We start from the raw sequence: 22,404 nt of genomic DNA on the forward strand, positions 1-22,404 counted from the left end.
TGGGATGCAGACTTCCTGTCCCACTCCCGGAACAAAGGTGCTGCTCAGCCATTCACTGCAAACCTTTTATTTCATCAATGAATACAAGGCTTCCTACGATTGGCTGAGGTGGAGATTGCAACATTAACTGCCCACCTCTCCACCTCAGCCAAGCAAAGTAAGCCTTGTACTCCTTGATGAAATATAATGCTCGATTTTGCTTCAGGACCAGGACGGGAAGTCCCCATCCCATTGTTAAAAAACTGTTTATACAACACTGACAGCTGGCACATCTGTTACTGAAGCAAATAGTTCCTATTTAAAGTCACATGAAACCTGGAGTTAGGCTTTAAATATAATATATAATTTATTCACCTAAATTGTAATTTAAACAAATCACACTTTGAAATGTATTCTTTCATAAAGAACAAAGTGGTATAAAGCAAGGAAATACAGCAAGCAAGCAAAGCATATAAAGCCAGGAACATGTGATGCCCCCTCTAGTTTAGGCCTCATGTACACTGCTGCTGTTAAACGGACGTTTTGAACTCTTCTCTATGTTATCTTATCAGTACATGTACACAGGGTCGTTTATAGTCCTTTCTAGGCAGTTGAGCTTAGAGGCCTTTTTTGGAAAGCAAAAAAATTAGTTCAGACGCTGAGTTTAGAGGCATTTCAAGCGCCAAACACTTCCAAGCGCTTCTAAACGTGGCTAAATTCGGTAACTCGCGTTTAGCCGCGTTTCATTTACAGACGTTTTTAGTTTTTGGCTATTTTGAAAAAAAAATATATTTTTTTTTCAAACGCTTCTAAACGCAAACGCGGCAAAACACAGCAAAACGCTGCTAAACGCGGCAAAACGGACGTTTTAAATGTGGGTTACTATCTGTCAAGTTAAATCGTTCAGGAGAAGTTGTAAAAACGTCCCGTGTACATTAAGCCTTAGGGTTGCAAAAATCCTTTTCTCATGGAGTAGGTTGCAAAAAGCAATTTACTTTCTTTCAAAATTCAGGTGTTATCTGTTCCCTAATACCCAGTTTTTACACTGATTACAAAGAAAATTAAACACATCTGTCCATGACCGGAACACCAAGCATGTGAGGCTGCCAAGACATTTTCACACAGTAATAAAAACAGGCAGGTCTTCCAAATAACTTCTTTTATGCCATGCAGCACTTGGAAATAGAAACAACAATCCTCCACCCTCTGGTATCCCCGTCTTTGTTTCCCTCCTCCCGCTCATATTAAAGTGAATGTGCTGACAACATTTTGTATCATTTTTGGCTAGGGCAAAGAAAGGTTAGAAGCTCTGTCAGGTTTTTACCACTATCCAAGGCTCTATTAAAGAGATATTCTCCTAATTTCTATCCCAGTGACCATGGTTTTATCAGACAGGAATGAGGGCAAATTTGCAACAGAGACACAGACGACAAAAAAAAGCTGACGAGGGTCCTAGCCTTCCCTTACTCTACAAAAATACAATGCTTTCATTTCTGTCAGTGTTCGGGTTGGAGATTTGCCCTCACTTCTTGTCTGATAAAACTGTAAATATTAGGACAGGAAGGTAGGGGGAAACCTTTAATAGAATCCTAGAAAAAAAAAACTAGAAAAACCAGACAGGGATTCTAACCTTTACCCATTCTCTCCAAAATACAAAAAAATTTTGGCGGGACATGGACACACATAGGTTTGGTTCAGTGTTGGACACCCAGGTGCTGTCTGATGGGCTGAGATGTTAAAGAGGTGTTCCAGCTTGGGGAATAATCTTTAAAGTCAGCAGCTACAAATACTGTAGCTGCTGACTTTTAATATATGGATACTTACCTGTCCAGGGAGCCCGCAATGATGGCACCCCAGCCGATCTTCGGATTGGCTGTCAGGTGCAGCCACCACCATCTCCACTAAGGGAAACCGACAGTGAAGCCTTTCGGCCTCACAGACGGTTCCCTACTGCGCATGCACGAAACTAGTTGCCCTTTTCTAATTGGCCCAAGGGCGGAGGAGGGAGGAGAAGGGCCGAACTTCCCAGTAGTGGGGATAGGGACCTGTCAAAAACAGGTACCTGTTCCCCCCTCCCCCCCCCAGAAAGGTGCCAAATGTGGCACCAGAGGGGGGGGGGGAGAAAATAAGCAGAAGTTCCACTTTTTTGGTGGAACTCCGCTTCAAGGTGGATCTTCACTTTAAAAAGAAAATACTGCTAGTCTGCCTCCCCCCCACCCTCAACATATTTGAAAGGGCTTTTTCTGACAGGTACCCACTTTCTTGCCTAGTTGAGAATAAAGAAAGTTTGGCCCCCTTGCCACCTGCCTGCAGTCTTCTGTTATGTGTCACAGGAGCCTGCGGGACCAATCTGACAGTCCAGCGCGATCTCACACATTTGCAGTGGGGAACCTTCTATGAAACAGCAGGAAGTCACAGCTGGCTTCCACAGCCAAGATGGCGGCACCAGGGATCTGTAGAACTTGCCTGGAGGAAGACAGTGCTGGACTCCTGGACTGGTGAGTGTCTGTTTCTTAGAAGTCAGCAGTTATAGTATTTGTAGCTGCTTTTATTTTTTTTAAACAACTGGAGTTCCTCTTTAAAGCAACTAAATATGTGTACACCATTGTGAACAAATGTGGCTTGCAGTTTGGGTTGTTGTTCTCGTCACTAGCAGAAACCAAGAAAAACTACTTAACCATATGTAATCACATAATGAACAAGAGGAAAGTTGAGTAAATGCCATTAAGGGAATTTACTAAAGCTGGAGCAGACAGAATTTAGAGCAGCTGTTCGTAATATCCAGTCAGCTTCTAATTTCAGCTTGCTCAGTCAAGCTTTAAGAATGAAAGTTAGAAGCTGTCACGCTCTGCTTCTTTCAATTCTATCTGTTCCAATCTTAGGCCCCTTTCACACGTGCGGACCGTTCAGATCCACCTGTCAGTTTTTTCATGCGGATCTGAACGGTCGCTCCATACACCTCTATGGAGCAATAGATGTCAGTGGTGACATGTTCGATCCGCTCCGCAAAATCCAGATGGATGGATGTCCTATTTTCCATCCGTCTGGCGGATCGAATCGGTTGAAAATGGACAGGCGGTCCGTAATCATCCGATCCCCCCATAGGGGAGAGCGGAGATCTGACAGGTCAGTCCCTGAACAGAGTGCAGCGATGGACTTGTCATCCGCTGGCTCAGCGGGGATCAATGGAGAGATCCCCAGCTGAGCAAGCGGGTGCCTAAATACAGATCCTTACGTCTGAAAGGGGCCTTAGTAAATTCCCCTCCATGACTCACTTTACTTTGCACATGTCACTGTACTTTGCACTTACCTTGTTGGCTTTTAAACCGGAGTTCCAGTAGTTTTTGTGTTTATTAAAAGTCAGCAGCTACAAAAACTGTAGCTGCTGAATTTTATTAAACACACACTCACTTATCCCAGAATCCATACTCACCTGAGCTGTCCCTTCTCTCCGTCTTCTCTCCCTGGCTCCGGCATCTCAACTGTGGGTACCCAGCTGTGACAGCTTGCAGCTTCACAGCTGTGTGCTCACTGCACATGCGCAAGTCTCGCTGTGCATTATGAAAGGTCCCACAGTCTTCTGGGACCTGTGATGTGCCCCAGATGACTGTGGGGAGGAAGGGGGAGAGGAGAACTTCTAGGCGATCTAAGCAGAAGTGGAAGCTGTCAAAACCAGGTACCCGCCCCCCCCCCCCCCCAGAAAAGTGCCATTTGGATAAGAGGAGGGGCGGGGGGAATGAGACCTTAAAGTGGAACTTTCCCTTTTGGGTGGAGCTCCGCTTTAAATTATGAACTATTGTCAGTCTTCGGGTAACTAAGTTCCACTATAACTGTACAGCTGAACTCATTTACATATATTCTTCAATAGCTATAAAGGATGGAATTCTAGGATGGAGTGCTATTGCAACCCCAGCTTTGGCCTAGTAAAGTAGCAGTGACATCATAACTGTGCTGAATACTCCCCATGGAGAAAGCAGATCTGTGGCGTGGGACCCAGAAAGCCCACCCAGTACAGGCTGTCTGCAGAAAACTACAAGACCAATCATCCTGCACAAGGAATAACAGCAGCAGTGGCCGGTCTTTATTAGAGGAAACTCCTACACTCCTATGTATACACAATACATGCCAAGATTAGGGATGAGCCGAACACCCCCCTGTTCGGTTCGCACCAGAACATGCGAACAGGAAAAAAGTTCGCTCGAACACGCGAACACCGTTAAAGTCTATGGGACACGAACATGAATAATCAAAAGTGCTAATTTTAAAGGCTTATATGCAAGTTATTGTCATAAAAAGTGTTTGGGGACCCGGGTCCTGCCCCAGGGGACATGAATCAATGCAAAAAAAAAGTTTTAAAAACGGCCGTTTTTTCAGGAGCAGTGATTTTAATAATGCTTAAAGTCAAACAATAAAAGTGTAATATCCCTTTAAATTTCGTACCTGGGGGGTGTCTATAGTATGCCTGTAAAGGGGCGCATGTTTCCCGTGTTTAGAACAGTCTGACAGCAAAATGACATTTCGAAGGAAAAATTCCATTTAAAACTACCCGCGGCTATTGCATTGCCGACAATAAACATAGAAGTTCATTGATAAAAACGGCATGGGAATTCAACACAGGGAAACCCCGAACCAAAATTAAAAAAAAAAAAATGACGTGGGAGTCCCCCTAAATTCCATACCAGGCCCTTCAGGTCTGGTATGGATATTAAGGGGAACCCCAGCCAAAATTTAAAAAAAAAAAAATGATGTGGGGTTCCCCCTAAATTCCATACCAGAGATTTTAAGGGGAACCCCGCGCCAAAAAAAAAAAAATAATAATAATAAACGGCGTGGGGTCCCCCCAAAAATCCATACCAGACCCTTATCCGAGCACGCAACCTGGCAGGCCGCAGGAAAAGAGGGGGGGGACGAGAGTGCGCCCCCCCCTCCTGAACCGTACCAGGCCACATGCCCTCAACATTGGGAGGGTGCTTTGGGGTAGCCCCCCAAAACACCTTGTCCCCATGTTGATGAGGACAAGGGCCTCATCCCCACAACCCTGGCCGGTGGTTGTGGGGGTCTGCGGGCGGGGGGCTTATCGGAATCTGGAAGCCCCCTTTAACAAGGGGACCCCCAGATCCCGGCCCCCCCTGTGTGAAATGGTAAGGGGGTACTTACCCCTACCATTTCACTAAAAAACTGTAAAAAATGTTAAAAATGACAAGAGACAGTTTTTGACAATTCCTTTATTTAAATGCTTCTTCTTTCTTCTATCTTCCTTCATCTTCTTCTTCTTCTGGTTCTTCTGGCTCTTCTGGTTCTTCCTCAGGCGTTCTCGTCCAGCATCTCCTCCGCGGCGTCTTCTATCTTCTTCTCCTCGGGCCGCTCCGCACCCATGGCATGGGGGGGAGGCTCCCGCTCTTCTCTTCATCTTCTTCTTCATCCTCTTCTCTTCTTCCTTCTTCTCTTCTTCATTTTCTTCTCCGGGCCGCTCCGCACCCATGCTGGCATGGAGGGAGGCTTCCGCTGTGTGACGGAGTCTCCTCGTCTGACGGTTCTTAAATAACGGGGGGCGGGGCCACCCGGTGACCCCACCCCCTCTGACGCACGGTGACTTGACGGGACTTCCCTGTGATGTCACGGGGAATGCCACAGGGAAGTCCTGTCATGTCCCGTGCGTCAGAGGGGGCGGGGTCACCGGGTGGCCCCGCCCCCCGTTATTTAAGAACCGTCAGACGAGGAGACGCCGTCACACAGCGAGAGCCTCCCTCCATGCCAGCATGGATGCGGAGCGGCCCGGAGAAGAAAATGAAGAAGAGAAGAAGAGAAGAAGAGAAGAAGAGAAGAAGAGAAGAGGATGAAGAAGAAGATGAAGAGAAGAGCGGGAGCCTCCCCCCATGCCATGGGTGCGGAGCGGCCCGAGGAGAAGAAGATAGAAGACGCCGCGGAGGAGATGCTGGATGAGAACGCCGGAGGAAGAACAAGAAGAGCCAGAAGAACCAGAAGAAGATGAAGGAAGATAGAAGAAAGAAGAAGCATTTAAATAAAGGAATTGTCAAAAACTGTCTCTTGTCATTTTTAACATTTTTGACAGTTTTTTATTGAAATGGTAGGGGTTAGTACCCCCTTACCATTTCACACAGGGGGGGGGCGGGATCTGGGGGTTCCCTTGTTAAAGGGGGCTTCCAGATTCCGATAAGCCCCCCGCCCGCAGACCCCCACAACCACCGGCCAGGGTTGTGGGGATGAGGCCCTTGTCCTCATCAACATGGGGACAAGGTGTTTTGGGGGGCTACCCCAAAGCACCCTCCCAATGTTGAGGGCATGTGGCCTGGTACGGTTCAGGAGGGGGGCCGCACTCTCGTCCCCCCCTCTTTTCCTGCGGCCTGCCAGGTTGCGTGCTCGGATAAGGGTCTGGTACGGATTTTTGGGGGGACCCCACGCCGTTTTTTTTTTTTTTTTTGGCGCGGGGTTCCCCTTAAAATCCATACCAGACCTGAAGGGTCTGGTATGGAATTTAGGGGGAACTCCACGTCATTTTTTAAAAAAATTTTGGCCGGGGTTCCCCTTAATATCCATACCAGACCTGAAGGGCCTGGTATGGAATTTAGGGGGACTCCCACGTCATTTTTTTTTTTTTAATTTTGGTTCGGGGTTTCCCTGTGGGGAATTCCCATGCCGTTTTTATCAATGAACTTCTATGTGTATTGTCGGCAATGCAATAGCCGCGGGTAGTTTTAAATGGAATTTTTCCTTCGAAATGTCATTTTGCTGTCAGACTGTTCTAAACATGGGAAACATGCGCCCCTTTACAGGCATACTATAGACACCCCCCAGGTACGAAATTTAAAGGGATATTACACTTTTATTGTTTGACTTTAAGCATTATTAAAATCACTGCTCCTGAAAAAACGGCCGTTTTTAAAACTTTTTTTGCATTGATCCATGTCCCCTGGGGCAGGACCCGGGTCCCCAAACACTTTTTATGACAATAACTTGCATATAAGCCTTTAAAATTAGCACTTTTGATTTCTCCCATAGACTTTTAAAGGGTGTTCTGCGGCATTCGAATTTGCCGCGAACACCCCAAATTGTTTGCGAACTTGCGAACAGCCAATGTTCGAGTCGAACATGAGTTTGACTCAAACTCGAAGCTCATCCCTAGCCAAGATCAACAAAGAATGCAAATGCCACCTGTATTTAGACAATAACAGACAATAGACCTTGCTTTGTGGATAAATATATACTCAAAATGAGCCAGAAACAGACAGAACACTTACTCAGAAATGTGCACAAATATATCTTCTGTTCCATTTTCAGGAGTGATGAACCCATGTCCCTGGGACCGTGAAAACTGCTTGCAGACACCTTTGTAAATAGGTCCTGCAGAAGCCCGGGCAGTTCTAAAAGAAACCATTGTAAATTACACCAGAGATATGTACAGTCAAAAATCACCAAAATGTGGATGAAGTATGAAGCATGTGTTTGAAAACTACTTAGCAATAAGAGATAAGTAACAATTCCTAACAGGAAATCAATGACAAAGACTGATTAACAAAGAATAGGTCATGTTAATGTGAATGACATGTGGAAGAACAGCTAATTCCAACAGACTCTCACCTTCAACCTTTATATTTAGGATAACCAAAGAACAATAAAATCATAAAGCTTCTTCACCCTCTTCCATACAATATAGCATGGCCCCCTATAAGGGCTCCTTTTTACCAGATGCTGCATTTTCCAGCAAAGACAAAATCCATGGAAATCAGAACCCTTGTTACATTTCAGCTGTCTGTTCCCACCAACGGTCTGCATTGTAGTAAGTTGGGAAAAAGCCTTGCATGCTGCATTTAGGGTTCAACGACTTGCAGTTTGACAATCAAGTCAATTCAAATTGTGGCTTTCAAACACTCATTGCGTTTTGGTGGGAACAAGACTATAAGAAAAGGATAGGGTTATAGAAAAAAAAATCCCCAGAGGTTTGGTGCTGCCATCCAATATCTAGCCCCTAGTCAATAAAATGCTGCTCAGTTTTTATGGACATAAATCTGTTGTATGAATGTAAAAATAATACCTGGCTGTCATGCTGATAACCTGGCTTCCTTGCTCACTTATTCTGAACAAATATGCAGAAAGGTAAATCAGAGAGAATTGCGAACTTCATCTGTATATGTTTTTAAGGTCAATGACTTAGAAAGCCTAAAGTTTAGCATAACAGCCAGGGAACCAGCAAATTCAGAAGGGGGTTAGCACTGGAACTTCAGAAACATTCCTTTAAACAAATGTTAAAGGAGAACTCCGGACAGATTTTTTTATTTTACCATGCAGTGGGACTGTGCCCGCACTGCATGGGTTAACTGCTCGTTTTTGTCTAGGGGATTGCAGAGCGGAGATATACTTACTTAATCTGCCCGATCCTCCAAGCATAAGACCGGTCCTTGCCACTTCTGCTCCCCCACACATACGCTAGTGGTCTTGTGAATGGACTGTTCCTGACGTTGTCACGCTCATAGACCACTGCTGGACGTGAGGATGGCAGGAATAGTCCACCGCTGGATGTGGGGGGAGCATGGTTTTCCGGAGGATCGAAGGATCGAGTGAGTATAGCCTTTCGGTGCACCCCTCGACAAAACGAGCAGTTAACCCATGCAGTACAGGCACAGCCCCACTGTATGAGAGAAGAAAACATTTTCATGGCGTTCTTCTTCAAGACAATAACTATTTAAAAAATGTGTATACATATACAGTATCTCACAAAAGTGAGAACACCCCTCACATTTTTGTAAATATTTTATTATATCTTTTCATGTGACAACACTGAAGAAATTACACTTTGCTACAATGTAAAGTAGTGAGTGTACAGCTTGTATAACAGTGTAAATTTGCTGTCCCCTCAAAATAACTCAACACACAGCCATTAATGTCTAAACCGCTGGCAATAAAAGTGAGTACACCCCTAAGTGAAAATGTCCAAATTGGGCCCAATTAGCCATTTTCCCTCCCCGGTGTCATGTGACTTGTTAGTGTTACAAGGTCTCAGTTGTGAATGGGGAGCAGGTGTGTTAATTTTGGTGTTATCGCTCTCACTCTCTCATACTGGTCACTGGAAGTTCAACATGGCACTGCATGGCAAAGAACTCTCTGAGGATCTGAAAAAAAGAATTGTTTCTCTACATAAAGATAGCCTAGGCTATAAGAAGATTGCCAAGACCCTGAAACTGAGATGCAGCACAGTGGCCAAGACCATACAACGGTATAACAGGACAGGTTCCAGTCAGAACAGGGCTCAGAGGTTGTCTTTGGGAAATAGACGTATGAGTGCTGCAAGCATTGCACTTCTAAAGATGATGAACAAGAAAGCCTGCAAACAGTTTACTGAAGACAAGCAGACTAAAGGACATGGATTACTGGAACCATGTCCTGTGGTCTGATGAGACCAAGATTAATTTATTTGGTTCAGATGGTGTCAAGCATGTGTGGCAGCAACTAGGTGAGGTGATTTGTAAATCACTACAGTCAAGCATGGTGGTGGGAGTGTCATGGTCTGGAGCTGCATGAATGCTGCTGGCACTGGGGAGCTAAAGTTCATTGAGGGAACCATGAATGCCAACATGTACGTTGACATATGGAAGCAGACCATGATCCCCTCCCTTCGGAGACTGGGCCGCAGGGCAGTATTCCAACATGATAACGACCCCAAACACACCTCCAAGACGACCACTGCCTTTCTAAAGAAGCTGAGGTTAAAGGTGATGGACTGGCTAAGCATGTCTCCAGACCTAAACCCTATTGAGCATCTGTGGGGCATCCTCAAACGGAATGTGGAGGAACGCAAGGTCTCTAACATCCACCAGCTTTGTGATGTTCATCATGGAGGAGTGAAATAGGACTCCAGTGACAACCTGTGAAGCTCTGGTGAACTGCATGCGGTTTAGACAATATTGGCTGTGTGTTGAGTAATTTTGAAGGGACAGCAAATTTACACTGTTATACAAGCTGTACACTCACTAATCTACATTGTAGCAAAGTGTCATTTTCTTCAGCGTTGTCACATGAAAAGATAGAATAAAATATTTACAAAACTGTAAGGGGTGTACTCACTGTTGTGAGATACTGTATGTCCACCATCTGCTAAAGGCAACAGTGAGGTTCGTTTTTAGTGCTGGACTTTGAGATTACTAGAAAAAAAACTGATTAGGTTAGGGGATAGTATAAATATGACATGCAGACTATTTCACTTTTTTTTTTAATCCATACATATTGCACATTGTTACTTAAAGGTAACTTGTAGAAAGAGAAACCATGTTTGCTGCCATTGCCAATCCCCAATATCTCAGCAAAGCAATGGTAAATCCTATTTACTTTTTGGCAAAAAGTATACATTAACTTTTGTTTTTTTATATAATAGGTCAGTCTTAAAAATCATATAGAAAAAAAAAAAAAATGGATAAAATCGTCAAGGAGGTACTATCTGTGAGAATAGCCCAAGGGAAGGGGAGTGTCACAGTATCTGAGCAGAAGTAAAAATAATGCCACACTCAACCCACCCAGGGATAGGGGTCAATTGCCTATAGCCCAAATAGTTAAATCATAATGATAAGGCTAATAAGGCAAGTTCCTCTGAATCAAAAACAAGTATAAACAAAATTCCAGGAAAGGGGAGAAAGCAGGAAAGGAGCCCAAAGGGCTGGAAAAGGATTCGTCAGGGAGGAACATCCAAATGATATATTCAACAATTATTTATTAGAAAATTACAAAAAAATTGCACCCATACTAAATGTAATGAGGTATCACACTACCTCCACTGTAAATTTAAAATTAATGACAAGGTTGTCATGAACAGGTGATCACCGCGGACTACACCTCTCAATCATACAAACTTTCATCCACCATATAAAGCTCATACTACAAACTGGAAATAAATACAATAATAAGCTGTAATAAATTATATAAAGGTCAACAGTTCATGGAAGGCAGGAGGGTAAATGTCCCAGGTAATTAACCTGCCCTGACACTAAACATCAAGGGGAGCAGATAAAGAGATAAACAGGGGGCTGCAGGAGTAGTCCTGAATGAAGCTGGAGGTCCCCTGATAAGAGAGCAATTAAGGACAATGGATAAACCTAATGCCACAGCACTATTAAGTATAGAGATCTGTTTGATGAAAGATATCAGGTGAGTGAGGGGGGTAAAACATCCGTCCTCTATTGTAATCTGTGTGTAGAGGCTTCAATGGAAGTAAACTTCATTAGCAAAACTGAAGCACATGCTCACAGGTGTAGAGATAGGTATGTGTAAGACACCCACAGTCCGGTATCCTTGTGAAAGCTTCAGATCAAGATAACAAAAACAATCCAGTGTAAAGGGGCTCACTGATCCCTGCACGGCTGGTTAGCGGTTTCAACAGGACCAGACCACTCCACTCACAAGCAAATTCACTCACCGGCCGTGCAGCACCAAAGGTGGAACCACTCAGGAAGGGCCTCAGGAGGTGTCTCAGCAGACGTTTGCCGGTCCTAGTGATTGTAGTCAGCGATAGTGCAGGGACCGGACTGTTCAGCTGACAGGCAAGGCCGCACACTGACCTGACAAGGGAGTTCACGTGATGGAATTCCAAGCGGAGGCTTCGGTTCACATCCACTATGCATTAAAGCTCAGGTGTGTGTGAGAACTGGACGATCCCAGATAGGTTGAGTGCCTCCTAGAAAGTCAGTGGACACAAAGTAAATGTCTCCTGGAAAGTTAGTGAACACAAAATAAGTTCACATATAAAATTGTGGAAGTAGTTCATCCATGAAAGTGCTGGCTGTTTAGGCTGCAGGCATCAATAGGCAATGTGGTTTGCACATGTTCTCATAAAAACGGCTGCTCCCAGGGCAGGAATGGTGGGAGGTGAAGGGGTGAAAAGTCTATGGTGAACACTGTAAAAACAGGGGCGTCTAGCTATGTCTTACACATACCTATCTCTACACCTGTGAGCATGTGCTTCAGTTTTACTAATGAAGTTTACTTCCATTGAAGCCTCTACACACAGATTACAATAGAGGACGGATGTTTTACCCCCCTCACTCACCTGATATCTTTCATCAAACAGATCTCTATACTTAATAGTGCTGTGGCATTAGGTTTATCCATTGTCCTTAATTGCTCTCTTATCAGGGGACCTCCACCTTCATTCAGGACTACTCCTGCAGCCCCCTGTTTATCTCTTTATCTGCTCCCCTTGATGTTTAGTGTCAGGGCAGGTTCTATATTACCTGGGACATTTACCATCCTGCATTCCATGAACTGGTGACCTTCAGGTAATTTATTACAGTTTATTATTGTATTTATTTCCAGTTTGTAGTATGAGCATCATATGGTGGATGAAAGTTTGTATGATTGAGAGGTGTAGTCCGCGGTGATCACCTGTTCATGACAACGTTGTCATTAATTTTAAATTTACAGTGGAGGTAGTGTGATACCTCATTACATTTAGTATGGGTGCAATTTTTTGCTTTTGTAATTTTCTAATAAATAATTGTTGAATATATCATTTGGATGTTCCTCCCTGACGAATCCTTTTCCAGCCCTTTGGGCTCCTTTCCTGCTTTCTCCCTGTTCCTGGAATTTTGTTCAGTCTTAAAAATCAACAGGAGAACATACAATGATGATAAAACCTCCATGATACATACGCAGAATATGTTCGGGTTCTTTTAGTTGGAAGTGGGCTGGGCAGGTCTCCTAAAAAAAGATGATTTCTCTCCCAGAGTCGACTTCCCTCTCTATGGAAAGGATAGGATGGGGTGACTGGTGACTTTGGCGACTGAAGAGGATGAGGTGGAGTAGTGGAGTCAGAGGACATGTTGGCGTGTATCAAGATATATCTTGTTACCTAAAAAAAAAGTTTTTAGAGTAATAATCAATAACTGAAATTAGTAATAATAATAAAAACAATAATAATAACACAGAAACAGCAAAACAAAAATGTGACTATTACGTAAAGTGTTACTAAACTCTGGACCCTGCATTCACTATATCTGGTCTCCCACAGTACACAGAAAATTGAAATGCAATAGTTTTAGTAAATATAAACTGCTAAATATCTTTTTTCATCAGCAGTTAGAGCAGTCTTGTGACTTCTATCAGTGTCTGGTTAAAACTTGTAGCAGGAGTTTTCATTCTCCCCTGGCTACCCTATGAGAATGCAGGACCCCTGACACTCTGTCTGGACAATGGTGATTGGCCCTGTGCTAATCACATGCACCCGCCCAAGAAAAAAATATAAAACTGTCTAGCAATACACACCAAACTGAGCATGTGCAGCTTGTCCCCTGAATCTGTTCTACCAGGATATGCTTCGGGGGACAGTGGAAGAAGGGGAGGAACAGAGGAGACAGGATCAAACAGCCTGTTTATAGAATAGAGAGGATTAACCCCTTAGGTTCCACAGTGAGTATAACAAGCATGCTTTACTGCATATACAGATTGATTTTACTGTTGCAGGTTTAGTAACACTTTACCAAAAAAAATCTTATAAGCCAATAATATATGCTAGGTGCATGCCATTTTTCACAGTAACACAATATAATAACATACTGTCCCTGTTTTGTTAAAGTGACACTTTCAGAACAATCAGAGTGATCTCTCAGATCAGAGCGATGCTTTGTGAATCGTTCTGGTCTGTCCCAGAAGGAGAAAAGGAGAAGAGCGGTGATTTCAAATCATGGGACCAGTGGAGCGGCTGCTTGGACACTGACAGCTCAGCATCCCCAGAAGAAAGTACAGCGGGGACTGGGAGGGTACAGTGCAAGGCTGGTCATACACAAGTCTTTTTTTTTTTGTACAAACAGCGGGTTGAACAAAAGAAAATGACTCGATTCCTCCACATTTATTGTGGATGGGAGAATCCTCCCGCTGAGGTATACCTCGCTGTCCGAATACAGCGATCGAGAGAAAAATTTCCAACAGGCTGGATGTACACAAGTCAATCAATAGATCAACTTGTGTACAACTAGCCTGCCCATACATGAATCAAAATTTGGGGAGCCACTGCTGAACTTCGATCCATGTATGGTTGACGTTAGTAAATTCCACCAATGTAATGAAATACATAGTAAAAAAATATCTTTTTTACACCTCCTTGTACTGGATCTGAGCTTTCTGAGAAAAGGCCTTTACTGATTCAGGCTGATATTTGAGATAATATGCTAGCTCATTAAGTAAACAAATCTGCAACTTTAATGCCTGCCCTGTGAAAATCTTCTGACAACATGAAGATTGTGTTCTATGATGTTACTTATAAGGCAGCTGTTTGAACCCATATGTTCTGTAAAGTCACACAAGTCCCCACATGCCAATTATTTAGTAGAACTTTCTGCTCAAACCCTTTCAGGCACTCTTTGCTTGCACAAACTGTTGCTTCACTGAGGTTTTGTATAGACAGATTTCTAGGTTATTACAAGTTCCATGTTCTAATAATAAACTTTTACATTTCCACAGTCGTCATTACTGGCAAATCCTGTCAAGATATTTTTTCAATCTTAAGTAGAAAAAAGTACTGTTTTTATAACTTATTTTACATATGCAGATAACATACAATATAACACGGCATGTGGGAATTATTAGCTGATATAACTTTTCAGTTTGCCACCATATTAAACCAGGTGAGGACTTTCATCCTGGATAAAATACGGGGGTACCCATAGTGTGGGTAGAGTAGATGTGGTGTTAGCAGCCTGCTTAATCAGTGCTGCCCCTGCTGCACTGAAATCACAAGCAGTGTTGTCAGTCTGGCCCAAGTTCTCTGCTGGACTACAGAACCATATTTTGGAAATGAGAGACCTCAGGGAACCACTGCTAAAAACTATTTTATCTAAGTTCACCCTATTTTTCTATTAAGTGACCATTAGGGATGAGCCGAACACCCCCCCGGTTCGGTTCGCAGCAGAACCTGCGAACAGACCGAAAAATCGCACGAACGTTAGAACCCCATTGACCTCTATGGGACTCGAACGTTCGAAATCAAAAGTGCTAATTTTAAAGGCTAATTTGCATGGTATTGTCCTAAAAAGGGTTTGGGGACCCGGGTCCTGCCCCGGGGACATGTATTAATGCAAGAAGAACGTTTAAAAACGGCTGTTTTTTCGGGAGCAGTGATTTTAATGATGCTTAAAGTAAAAAAAAAAGTGAAATATTCCTTTAAATATCGTACCTGGGGGGTGTCTATAGTATGCCTGTAAAGTGGCGTGTGTTTCCCGTGCTTAGAACAGTCCCTGCACAAAATTTTTAAAGGAAAAAAAGTCATTTAAAACTGCTTGCGGCTTTAATGTAATGCCGGGTCTTGGCAATACGGATAAAAATCAGTGAGACAAACGGCATGGGTACCTTCCAGTCCATTACCAGGCCCTTTGGGTCCTGTATGGATTTTAAGGGGAACCCCGCACCCAAATTAAAAAAAGGAAAGGCGTGGGGCCCCCAGGCCCTTTATACTCTGAACAGCAGTATACAGGTGGTGCAAACAAGACAGGGACTGTAGGTTTGTTGTTAAGTAGAATCTGTTTGTAATTTTGAACTGGTACATTTTTAAAGTGTAGCTCCAGCCAAAAAATCTGTTTTTAAGCTTTTTGGAAAACATAGGGAAGGGTTATCACCCCATGTGACATTTGTTTTGCTGTCTGTGCTCCTCTACAGAAGATTTCACCTCACTTTTTGTCCCAATGACAAATGTTTTTTGAAAATTTGGGGTTTTTAGTGAAACAAGGATTGGTGATAAAGCATCAGTGGAAAGAAGAAAAGTTTTTCCCATATTAACTCTTACAGGAGAGAATTTCCCTTCCTATGGGGTAGATTTCATCTCACTTCCTGTTGCCTCCTTCCGTTTGCAAGTAGGAGTTGTTTGTAAGTTGGATGTTTGAAAGTAGGGGCCTGCCCTATATACTCAGCAGAAATCTGGGCCTTAGGTGTTGTTGTGGCCTCAACACTGTAAGCCCTCACAGGGCCCTGCTGTGAAATATTACATCAAGAATTGTAATTACATGCCCCTGTTGAACAGGGCCAGAAAAATTGGGCCTTTGGTGATGGTGGTGGTGGTGCTGGTGCCACAACACTGTAAGTCCTCACAGTTACTCTTAGTGGGCGCTGGAACGGCCCTGCTGTGAAATATTAGATCAAGAATTGTAATTACATGCCCCTGTTGAACAGGGGCTGAAAAATTGGGCCTTTGGTGGTGGTGGTGGTGTTGGTGCCACAACACTGTAAGACCTCACAGTTAATCTTGGTGGGCGCAGAAACGGGCCCTGCTGTGAAATATTAGATCAAGAATTCTAATTACATGTCCCTGTTGAACAGGGGCTGAAAAATTGGGCCTTAGGCACTGGTGCTGGTGCCACAACACTGCAACCCCTCACAGATACTCTAGTTGGAACGCTGGAACGAGCCCTGCTGCAAAGTGTTGCATCAAAAATTGTAATTACACGCCCCTGTTAAACAGGGGCTCAAAAATTGGCCTTAGTCACTGGTGCTGGTGCCACAACACTGCACCCCTTCACAGATACTCTAGTTGGAGTGCAGGAACTAGCCCTGCTGCAAAGAATTGCATCAAAAATTGTAATTACATGCCCTTGTTAAACAGGGGCTTAAAAATTGGGCCTTAGGCACTGGTGGCGGCGCCAAGAACCAAAAATGTTCTTACAAGCTATCAGCATGATCATTGAGGAGGAAGAGGATAATTACTCAGCATAACAGAATAGTCACTCAGCATCAGCATAGGCAGTCTTTGAAGGGATCTGACATTTAAAAAAAAAATATTCGGTTACATCAGCATCAGGCGCTTGGTAGCTGGTGGTGATCCAAGACTGATTCTTTTTTATGAAGGTCAGTCGATCGACCGAGTCGGTGAACAGACGCACCCTGTGATCGGTTACAAAGCCTCCAGCAGCACTGAATGTGCATTCCGAAAGAACGCTGGATGCGGGACAGGCCAGTAGCTCAATTGCATACTGTGCAAGCTCTGGCCAGTGATCCATACTCAAGACCCAGTAACCCAGAGGATTTTCGGTGGGAAAGGTGTCCAAGTCAGATCTTGCCCCTAGGTATTCCTGCACCATGTAAAACAGATGCTGGCGATGGTTGCTGGAACCGATCAAACCTTGGGGCTGCGGACTAAATAATTGTCTGAACGCATCGGTCAGACGGCCACCTTCTCCACCGCTCCTTCTTTGACTGACCGAAGCCTCAGCAACACGTTGTCCAGAAACAGGAGTTTGTAACCTCCCAGTTTCTGGGAACGCGTTGCACAGACCTTTCTGCAAGGCTTCCCGTAGATGTTTCATCCTCTGCTCCCTCTGCGACGGCAAGATAATGTCCGCAACCTTACCCTTGTAACGTGGATCAAGGAGGGTTGCCAGCCAGTATTGGTCCTTCTCCTTGATACCACGAATAGGAGGATCCTTACGCAGACTTTGCAGGATCAGGGAGGCCATGCAGCGTAGGTTTGCTGAGGCATTCAGTCCGGAGTCCTCTGGGTCACTAAGGATGACATGGTCCGCAGCCACCTCCTCCCAGCCACGTACAAGTCCATGTGTTTCTTGGGACTGATCACTTAAAGACTGCTGCTGATGCTGAGTGCCAGGCTCCACCTCCATTCTGACACAATCCTCCTCCTCTTCCTCCTCCTCCTTGTCCTCTTCCTGTGTGATCGGTGGGCACGCAGGAACACTGTCTGGATAAAGGGGGCCTTGAGAGCTAAGGAAGTCCTCCTCTTTCTGCCTCTGTTCTGCCTCAAGTGCCCTGTCCATTATTCCATGCAGCGTGTGCTCCAGTCCGGCATTCAGTCCGGAGTCCTCTGGGTCACTAAGGACGACATGGTCCGCAGCCACCTCCTCCCAGCCACGTACAAGTCCATGTGTTTCTTGGGACTGATCACTTAAAGACTGCTGCTGATGCTTAGTACCAGGCTCCACCTCCATACTGACACAATCCTCCTCCTCTTCCTCCTCCTCCTTGTCCTCTTCCTGTGTGATCGGTGGGCACGCAGGAACACTGTCTAGATAAAGGGGGCCTTGAGAGCTAAGGAAGTCCTCCTCTTCCTGCCTCTGTTCTGCCTCAAGTGCCCTGTCCATTATTCCACGCAACGTGTGCTCCAACAGGTGGACAAGGGGGACAGTGTCACTGATGCATGCACTGTCACTGCTCACCATCCTCGTGGCCTCCTCAAATGGTGACAGGACAGTGCATGCATCCCTGATCATGGCCCACTGGTGTGGGGAAAAAAACAAGCTCCCCTGACCCTGTCCTGGTGCCATAGTCGCACAGGTACTCATTGATGGCCCTCTGCTGCTTAGCCGCTGCAGCATGGCCAACGTTTAGTTCCACCTGATGGGCATGTCACAGATTAGGCGGTTCTTGGGCAGGTTAAACTCCTTTTGGAGGTCTGCCAGCCGAGCACTGGCATTATATGACCGGCGGAAATGCACACAGACTTTCCTGGCCTGCCTCAGGACATCCTGTAACCCCGGGTACCTGCCCAAGAACCGCTGCACCACCAAGTTAAGGACGTGAGCCAAACAGGGCACATGGGTCAGTTGTCCATGTCGGAGGGCGGAGAGTAGGTTTGTGCCATTGTCGCAAAACACCATTCCTGCCTTAAGTTGGCGTGGCGTCAACCACCTCTGAACCTGCCCCTGCAGAGCTGACCTAGCCTCTGCCCCAGTGTGGCTCCTGTCCCCCAAGCACACCAGCTCAGGCACCGCATGGCATCTTTTGGCCTGCATACTTGCGTAGCCCCTTGAATGCCTACGGAGCACCGCTGGTTCCGAGGACAAAGCACAGGAAGAGGCCATGGAGGAAGAAGAAGAGGAGGGGGTGGAGAAGAGAGGTATGTCACAATCATTAGTAGTGGCATTTTGTAGGCGTGGTGGCGGAACAACCTCCAACACTACTGCACCTTGTCCTGCATCCTTCCCAGCTGCCAGCAGAGTGACCCAATGCGCCGTGAAACTTAGGTAACATCCCTGTCCATGCCTGCTGGACCATGAGTCAGCGGTAATATGCACCTTACCGCTGACCGCCCTGTCCAGCGAGGCCAAGACATTGCCTTCCACATGCCGGTAGAGAGCCAGAATCGCCTTCCGTGAGAAAAAATGGCGTTTGGGTACCTGCCACTGAGGAACCACACATTCCACAAACTCAGAGTCTACCAACTAAAAAGGTAGCAGTTGAAGTGCTAGCAATTTTGCCAAGCTAGCATTCAACCGCAGGGCATGTGGATGGCTGGGAGCGAACTTCTTTCGGCGGTGCAGCAGCTGGGGCAGGGAAATTTGCCTGGTACAATCTGACGTCGGTGTACCGAAAGCAGATTGCCCACAAGTACTTGGCTGTGACACACCTAATTCTACACCTTCATTCCTCTCAGTGCAGGTCTCAGAGAGGACTGAAGGTATAGTGGGGTTGGAGATCTCAGCTGAGGAGGAGCAAGGAGAGGTCCTCTTTGTTCTTTGGTGTGGGTCTTTTAGATATGCTTGCCAACGAACTGCATGGCAGGTCAACATATGTCTGGTCAAGCATGTGGTGCCCAGCGGGAGATGTTTTGGCCACGCGAGATACGCTTTAGACATATGTTGCAAATAGCAGTGGTGCGATCTGATGCACTCGTCTCAAAAAAGGCCCACACCAAAGAACTTTTTGAATAACGCGCAGAGACAGCAGCGCCCTGCACATGCAGAGCTTTGCGGTGTGATGCAGTCAGTGTGCTGCCCTTAGGCTGGCCCCTGGAGGGCATCCTGCCTCGTTGGTGATGTGCCTCCACCTCCTCTCTCCTATCAGGCACCCACGTTGAGTCAGTTACCTCATCATCCCCTCCCTCCTCATCACTGGAGCAAACCTGGCAGTATGCTGCAGCAGGGGGAGCATGACTGCCAGATTGCTGTCCTTCTTGGGCACCCCCTCTGTCCGTGCTCATGTTACTGCCTTCATCTAGCTCAGTATCATCATCAGAGCCTTCTAAACGCTGGGCATCCTCCTAGAGCATGTACCCAACACTGTGGTCAAACAGTTCGAGGGACTCCTTAGGAGGACATCCTTAGGAGGACATGGTGGGGCTAGGGAAGGAGTCACTGATGCCATTGAGCCGAGGGAAGAGGCCGCGTTGGCAGCTGCTTTGCCAGACAAAGTACCCTGAGCATGGGTAAGGGAGGATGAGGAAGATGAGGACGGCTTGGTCATCCACTCAACCAAGTCTTCCGCATGTTGCGGCTCAACACGGCCAGCTGCCGAAAAAAAGGCCAAGCGTGTCCCACGGCCACGTGCTGATGAGGATGCACCGTCTCCACGACCAGCACCATTGCCTCTAGACACAGAGTCTGCTTGCCCTCTTTTATTGGCTTGTGACTGTCTGCCTCTCCTTGTTGGCCTTCCAGACATACTAATGACCTGTAGCTGCACTAAGCTGGGATATATATATATATATATATACTGATACTGCAGCTAGCAAAATCAACTGCCTGCCTACAGTATGAGAACACCACCAACCTTCTACAGGTAGCTTTAGCTGAACACCGTGCAAAGGTCGCACTACACTAACGTGTAAATAATTTAGCTGCCTGCGGTAGTGATAGGATCAGGAAAACACCACCAACCTTCTACAGGTAGCTTTAGCTGAACAGTGCAGAGGTCGCACTACACTAACATGTAAATACTTTAGCTGCCTGCGGTAGTGATAGGATCAGGAAAACACCACCAACCTTCTACAGGTAGCTTTAGCTGAACACTGTGAGGAGGACGCACTACACTAACTTGTAGCTTTAGCTGAACACTGTGCGGAGGACGCACTACACTAACTTGTAGCTTTAGCTGAACACTGTGCAGAGGTCACACTAAACTAACCTGTAGCTTTAGCTGAACACTGTAAGGAAGACGCACTACACTAACTTGTAGCTTCAGATGAACACTGTTCAGAGGATGCACTACACTTACTTGTAGCTTTAGCTGAACACTGTGCAGAGGTCGCACTACACTAACTTGTAGTTCTAGCTGAACACTGTTCAGAGCACGCACTACACTAACTTGTAGCTTTAGCTGAACACTGTGCAGAGGTCGCACTACACTAACTTGTAGTTTTAGCTGAACACTGTGAGGAGGATGCACTACACTAACTTGTAGCTTTAGCTGAGCACTGTGAGGAGGACGCACTACACTAACTTGTAGCTTTAGCTGAACACTATGCAGAGGTCACACTAAACTAACCTGTAGCTTTAGGTGAACACTGTGAGGAGGATGCACTACACTAACTTGTAGTTTTAGCTGAACACTGTGAGGAGGACGCACTACGCTAACTTGTAGCTTTAGATTAACACTGTTCAGAGGACGCACTACACTAACTTGTAGCTTTAGCTGAACACTGTGTAGAGGTCACACTAAACTAACCTGTAGCTTTAGCTGAACACTGTGAGGAGGACGCACTACACTAACTTGTAGCTTTAGATGAACACTGTTCAGAGGACGCACTACACTAAATTGTAGCTTTAGCTGAACACTGTGCAGAGGTCACACTAAACTAACTTGTAGCTTTAGCTGAACACTGTGAGGAGGACGCACTACACTAACTTGTAGCTTCAGATGAACACTGTTTAGAGGATGCACTACACTAACTTGTAGCTTTAGCTGAACACTGTGCAGAGGTCGCACTACACTAACTTGTAGTTCTAGCTGAACACTGTTCAGAGCACGCACTACACTAACTTGTAGCTTTAGCTGAACACTGTGCAGAGGTCTCACTACACTAACTTGTAGTTTTAGCTGAACACTGTGAGGAGGACGCACTACACTAACTTGTAGCTTTAGCTGAGCACTGTGAGGAGGACGCACTACACTAACATGTAGCTTTAGTTGAACACTGTGCAGAGGTCACACTAAACTAACCTGTAGCTTTAGGTGAACACTGTGAGGAGGACGCACTACACTAACTTGTAGCTTTAGCTGAACACTGTGAGGAGGACGCACTACACTAACTTGTAGCTTTAGATGAACACTGTTCAAAGGATGCACTACACTAACTTGTAGCTTTAGCTGAACACTGTGCAGAGGTCACACTAAACTAACCTGTAGCTTTAGCTGAACACTGTGAGGAGGACGCACTACACTAACTTGTAGCTTTAGCTGAACACTGTGAGGAGGACGCACTACACTAACTTGTAGCTTTAGATGAACACTGTTCAGAGGACGCACTACACTAAATTGTAGCTTTAGCTGAACACTGTGCAGAGGTCACACTAAACTAACTTGTAGCTTTAGCTGAACACTGTGAGGAGGACGCACTACACTAACTTGTAGCTTTAGCTGAACACTATGCAGAGGTCGCACTACACTAACATTTAGTTTTAGCTGAACACTGTGAGGAGGACACACTACACTAACTTGTAGCTTTAGCTGAGCACTGTGAGGAGGACGCACTACACTAACTTGTAGCTT

General features: G+C 45.5%; 1 protein-coding gene across 4 annotated transcripts in view; it reads right to left on the bottom strand.

The window, feature by feature from the left end:
- CSDC2 (cold shock domain containing C2) overlaps window positions 1-22,404 on the bottom strand; it is a 71,342-nt gene that overhangs the window by 12,527 nt on the left and 36,411 nt on the right. For all 4 annotated transcript variants that reach the window (XM_073592746.1, XM_073592744.1, XM_073592743.1 and 1 more), the window contains 2 exons: window positions 12,633-12,832; window positions 7,239-7,361 (listed from right to left, as the gene is read on the bottom strand). In XM_073592746.1, coding sequence (XP_073448847.1) covers window positions 7,239-7,361; window positions 12,633-12,802 — 293 coding nt within the window. In that variant the 5' untranslated portion in view covers window positions 12,803-12,832. The remainder of the gene's footprint in view (window positions 1-7,238; window positions 7,362-12,632; window positions 12,833-22,404) is intronic.

This window comes from Aquarana catesbeiana, linkage group LG07 (assembly GCF_042186555.1).
Source record: "Aquarana catesbeiana isolate 2022-GZ linkage group LG07, ASM4218655v1, whole genome shotgun sequence".
NCBI lineage: Eukaryota > Metazoa > Chordata > Amphibia > Anura > Ranidae > Aquarana > Aquarana catesbeiana.